Source organism: Malurus melanocephalus, unplaced genomic scaffold (genome assembly GCF_030028575.1).
Source record: "Malurus melanocephalus ecotype Western Australia unplaced genomic scaffold, MMel_1.1 scaffold_257, whole genome shotgun sequence".
Lineage (NCBI taxonomy): Eukaryota > Metazoa > Chordata > Aves > Passeriformes > Maluridae > Malurus > Malurus melanocephalus.
The window spans coordinates 315,773-321,841 of NW_026623489.1; the positions used below are offsets into that span (position 1 = coordinate 315,773).

General features: G+C 52.7%; 1 protein-coding gene across 1 annotated transcript; it reads right to left on the minus strand.

Moving 5' to 3' along the window:
• Positions 1-835: 835 nt before the first annotated feature.
• FZD7 (frizzled class receptor 7) lies at positions 836-5,148 on the minus strand. The gene has a single exon (XM_057375738.1). It carries the CDS (start codon positions 4,488-4,490, stop codon positions 2,769-2,771), a length of 1,722 nt encoding a protein of 573 aa, XP_057231721.1. The 5' UTR covers positions 4,491-5,148; the 3' UTR covers positions 836-2,768.
• Positions 5,149-6,069: the final 921 nt, after the last annotated feature.

Here is a 6,069-nt window from a genome sequence, read left to right on the forward strand (position 1 = left end):
GCAAATTAAATTTTAGTATCGGCATAGTTTAAGGTACAGAAGGGTGATGAACCCAGTAAGCAGGCTGAAATCCTTGAGAAAGGAACATTGTAAACAATCATCATTTCACGGGTGTACAAATCTGTCTTTTGGGGCTCTTTCCATGACTGCAGCAACACATCTTGAGATCAAAACATCCATTTCRGTTAAAAAAATTAAATAAAATAGACCATCCCATTGAAGCTTTCAGATGACTGATAAGAAAGAATGTAGGCTTGAGTCAGCTATTAAAACTAMAGTAAAACCTGAACAAAACTGCAGACAGCAAAGTTGCTATCAGCTGCTGCAGTTGCAGCAAAGCACCAGTTCATGACCAGTTCATGCCCACTGAAAGCCATTTAAAAGGATCCAGTCCTTAGTGCTTCCCAGTAACACTCCACCCATCAAAGTGACGACTTCATTTACAGGCACTTGTAGCACCCTCCAGTTCCCAATCTCCAAGTCTCTYTGGAATGGGAAGACAGCATTATCCTTATTTTCTAGATAAGGGAACTGGTTTATCAGCTTGTCCTCAGTGAGAGGCAGAGACTGGGAGAAAACTTGGCTAGGATGCAAGTAGCTCAAGTGAGGGCAGACATTTGAAACCGGCTGTTTCAAAATGTGCTCTCCTGTTGTGAGGAGCTGGTAATCAGAACAAGCAGTTTTAAGCCACAGCTGAGTTTCCAGTCTACATTCACCTAAAATCCTCTTGCATCTCCCACCTCCCATAACAAAGTGAGGGAGAAGACACAACTTTCAGAGCTTCTCCGCATTCTAAAACCTGCCAATATTCAAAGACTGAAAGAACATCATTAGAGCCCTTGTATTAAAAATTATTTATTTCGTGATCTGTACATGGGGTGAAACAGGGCCTCATACAGACCTTAAAAAAAATCAAGTAAAAACATAAATACATATTTTCTTACAAAAATGAGATTTACAAAATATACATACTGCACTTGTCTGACACGCTTGTTTTTTTTTTTTCTTCCACCTGCACATTATAAAAGACAAAAACCCAAGCCCTGCAAGTCTGAAATCAGATCTACTGAAGGATTTGGCTGATGGGCCCATTCCTCATGCTCAGATTACTGGTACGCCCTCAGACAGCAGCAGTCTGCCCCCTCACTCTGAACAGGTTTTTTCTTTTTAAAGTTTCATTCCAGATGGATTCCCCCCAAAAATACTGTGCAGCTATAGGGTGGAGACTTGCTAAAAATTCAGAATGTCCTATTTTGTCCTTAGGCAATAATATACACACACATATATTTATAAAAACAACCCTTTAGTGAATATAAAGGTAAAGTAGTATGCAAAAAATAAAATATGGACAAGTCAACGTAAACATTTTCAGAATAGAAAAATCTGTCACATTTCAAAAAGAAAACGATGCATTTGATGAWAAATTTTTGAATGTTTTTCCTTCCAAGGCGTGATCACTGAAAACTCAGCCGGCTGTAGTTTAACTGAAATGAGAAGGCTCCTCACTTGCAGTGACTGCTTGATTTTAATCCCCAACCCGAGCTACCCCTCTTGCACCACGAATCATTGCCAGGCAACTCAGGAAAACTGAGGAGCAGGCAAAGGGTCCATGGTGAGCCAAAAGGATTCCTCCTATCCCCAGAACACGGCTGTATATTGACTTTGTCTGCAGTGAGCTCACTGCAAAGCAGAGGAGAAAGCAGGTTTATGAAAAGGAAAGAAAAAAATTTTATCTTTACGTTACATATTTTGATGGCTCTTGTTTTGGCAGGTGCTCTTGGGTGAGCTCTTCTTGCCCTCTAAATCTTGCATTTCCTTCAGCTTAGRAAAGCGACCCATATTGAACGGTAGGAAAACATCCTGCCTCCTCCTTTTTTCATAAAAGGAATGTTTATTTCTGYGAGCTCCTCACATCCAAGGGTGAACCTCAACGACTTCTTTTTGTTAGTTTGCCCATAAAAACCGATCCCATGCTTATGCCTTTCTACACAGAAAACACTTTTGTTTCCCCCTTTGTCTCCTAGAACAAAGGCAAGGGGGAAAAGCCTTCTGCTGAAAAGCAACAAGTCATTTCTTTTCAGGGTGTGCAATAGCAACCCCCTCCTTCCCCATAGCAGCGAGAACAACAGATTGAGGGCCAAATTTTTACTTTAAAACAATTACAAGGGGTATGACTGAGGTAAAAAGGAACTTGTGAGCTGACAGAAGAGAGGCATCTCCCCAGCACACGATCCTGGCTGTAGCAGGCAGTACTCACGTGATGGCTCCGCCGAGCTGGAAGGAGCAGGCAGAGCTCAGGCTCGGCATTACCCTGCCCACGCTGCAGTTTGGCCCCGGYAATTCACACAGCATTTGGCTTCTTCTCGCCAGGGTCAGCTCAACTGGTGTGGCTTCCCCTCCTATTGTCCAAAGCAAGGCGGGATGATTTTAGTTGGTTTGGAGTTTCTTTTTCCTGGGCAGGGGTAGCAAGAGAGGGAAGTAAGGGGACTTCTGGGTGAAGGACTCTCCTGGCCCAGCAGTGGCCTCTTTTTCTGTCYTCTTCCATTTAGCTGGGCATAAGCAACACTGCACAAAGTTTCACTGATCCTTTAGGCAATGATTTTTTTTTTTTTTTTTTCAAACCTTCCGTGAGGAAGAAAAAGTTTGGAAAAGCCTTCCTTCCTCCCTCTTGAGGGAACAATTGCCCTACTCCTATGCTGAGTATCCATCTCCTCTGCGTGTGTACATGTGTGAGTTTGTGTGTGTGCCAGAAGGGACTGGGGTTTGTCTCATACCGCTGTCTCGCCTTTGCTGCCGGTGCTGAGTCTGTGGTAGAAGCGTCKCCAGGACTGAAGGGTTTTGCCAGACCAAATCCAGAAGCCAGTCGTGATCCCAACAATCATGGTCATGAGGTACTTGATCATGAAGACAGTGAAATCTGGGCTCATAGGGGCAAAGTGGCTGGGACATGGCACAGCGTATGATTTGCAGGTCTGAAGGAGCCACGTCTTCTCCCAGGTGCCACGGAATGCCTGCTCGTAGAAGTAACATGCCAGGACAATGGTGGCAGGCACTGTGTAGAGGACACTGAAGACACCRATGCGCACCATCAGCTTCTCCAGTTTCTCTGTCTTGGTGCCATCGTGCTTCATGATGGTGCGGATGCGAAACAAGGACACGAAGCCAGCCAGCAAGAAGGAAGTACCAATGAAGAGATACACAAACAAAGGGGCCAGCACAAAGCCCCTCAGCGAGTCCACACTGTAGATACCYACATAACACACCCCACTGAGTACATCCCCATCCACCTGTCCCATGGCCAAGATGGTGATGGTTTTGACAGCGGGCACAGCCCAGGCAGCCAGATGGAAATACTGGGAGTTGGCCTCAATGGCCTCATGGCCCCACTTCATGCCAGCAGCCAGGAACCAGGTGAGGGACAGGATGACCCACCAGATGGAGCTGGCCATRCCAAAGAAATASAGGATCATGAAAAGGATGGTGCAGCCTTCTTTCTTGGTGCCTTGGGCCACAGTGCGGTAGCCATCCTCAGAGAAGCGCTCCAGACACACCACCCGCTCCTCCAGCAAGAAGCCAGCTGCGTAGGCCACCGCCACCATGAAGTARCAGCCCGAGAGGAAGATGATGGGCCTCTCCGGGTAGCTGAAACGACGCATATCTACCAGGTAGGTGAGCACGGTGAAGAGGGTGGAGGCGCAGCAGAGCACGGACCACACACCCACCCAGAGCCGGGCAAATCGCACCTCTGCCTCCTTGAAGTACATGAGCCCATTGGGCCGGGCTGGCTCACACGGGGCTCCGCAGTCCCGCTCCCCCAGGAACCGGTAGCCCAAGTAAGAGGGCACTTTGAGCTGCCGGGGACAAGAGAAGGAGAAGCCAGAAGGCGGCTGTGGYGGTGTGAGAAAGTCAGGGAGGTAGCCAGCTGTGGGGTGGACAGTGACCCCTCGACCCGCCGCACCGCCAGACCCTGGCGGGGCATCCGACGTGTTCTGCCCCACGCAGATCTCACCCGCACCGTGAACAGGGAAGTTCTCGCAGCGRAGCCGCTCCGGCCACTGGAAGCCAAACTTGTTCATGAGGGCCTCGCAGCCCTGACGGGCCCGCTCGCAGAGGGAGCGGCAGGGTGGGATGGCCTGCTCCAGCACGGTGCACACTGGCGCGTACATGGAACACAGAAAGAACTTCAGCTCGGGCGAGCACTGCACCTTGACCAGCGGGTAGAACTGGTGCACCTCCAGCCCCGCGTCCTCCTGGTTGGTGTGGCCCAGCAGGTTGGGCAGGATGGTCTGGTTGTAGGCGATATCCGTGCARAGCGGGATGGAGATGGGCTGGCAGAARCCGTGGTCCGGCACGGAGATGCCCTTCTCGCCGTGGTACTGCTGTGCCGTCGCACCCGCCGGGGTCCCCAGCAGGGCGGCCAGCAGCGCGGCCAGCCCCAGCCAGGGGCACCGGGCGGCGCCCGTTCCGCCGCATTCTCCTCCAGTCCGCATCGCCGGGGCGGCCGGGGGCCCGGGGAGCCTCGGGGAGTCTTTTCAGAGCTGGCCGGCGCGACGGCCCAGGGGCATCAGCGGCCAGAAGGCGGCGGCGGGGCCCCTTTGGCGGGGCAGGAACGCGGCTCCGCGCCGGACCCCCACCACTTTCTTCCTCGGCTCCGACGCGGCGGCGTTCACAGCGCGGTGGCGGCGCTTCCCTCGGCGAAAGTTTCCGGAGCTTCTCCCCGGAGAAGGCGGCGGCGGTAGCGAAACAGGAGACGCGCGCGTAGCCCGGCGACGGCTCCGGCCAGCTCCGCGCAGTGTGGCGGCGAGGCGGAGGCGCTGCTCCCTGCCCGACTGCACGGCCCCGGGGATTTAGGTTACGGCTAAACGGATTATTACCGCGGCCGGCTGAGCCGTGTATTTTACTCCGGGGCTTAAATAACTTTCAAAATCCAATTACTGCGCGATCCTCCGCTTGGCTGGGCTCCGCTCCTGACGCGCACCACTGCACGCTGTGCGTCCGGGGCAGCCGTGCGCTTCCCGCCTCGGGTGGCTGTGCTGTGCTGTGCTGTGCTGTGCTGTGCTCCGCCTGCGGTCCCCCGACACCGCCCGCTCCGCGTCTTCCGGCCCGCGGCCGCTCCGGCACACAAAAAAGGCGCAGCTCCGCTCGGTCCCGCCCGCTCCGCCGGCCCCATTCACAAACCGCGCCGGGGGCGGGGCCTCGCCGCTCCCGCCCGCCAATCCGCGCGCAGGGGGCGGGGCCTCAATGGGGGCGGAGCCAGCGTCCGGCCAAAAAAAAGTTGGGAAGAASTTTTTGCCATTCCCGTAGGGCCGGGCCGGGAGGAGCGGTCCCCACCCCCCGCGCTCCAGGGCACAGCCGGGAARGAGCGGAGGGGGCAGGCAGCTCGCACAGGGTGGCCCGAGCGAACTAAAATTAACTGGCTGCTTTCTCAGCGGGCTTGGAAAATGCGARCAGCTGCCTGCGCCCGGAGTTATTAAAAAGGAAGGAAAAAAATAAAGTAAGGGAAAAAAAAAAAACCCCAAACCCAGCGCCCGGGTACATTCGCAAAATGATCTATTGCGTAGTTGGGATATTCGCGTCTGCGCACCCAGCGTGGGGGGTTTGATTTGTTATCGCAGCATGACCGTTGCTTTTTGCTGGCAGAATAAACGCTTTATTCATGCAGACCTAAGCYCTGGCTGGGGGAAGGCAGCCTTTTTTGAAATGTCCAGTGTTACCTAAGCAAAGAGGAGAAATTTAAAATCCCCATTTGCACTGCTGCAACTCCTTAAGGGACTCGATTAAACAGTAAAAATCCACGAGCTCCTCTGTGAAAGCACCCTGCCTCCAGGAGAGAAAATGGCATAGGTCAGGAGAAGACTATTACTGACCTATTCTAGGTCTGCTCAGCCTAGAACTAGACCAGTGTACATTTGCTATGGACAGGAATGTGGGGCATAGCACAGCTGTGTTTTGGGGTGCGCTGCCAAAACACGGGGAGCTGGGGCCATCCAGCCAATGGAAGGCAAACCATGTCTTTGACAGCACAGAAAGCACATTTTGTGCTTGACAAAAGCCCTGCAACAAGGCCTG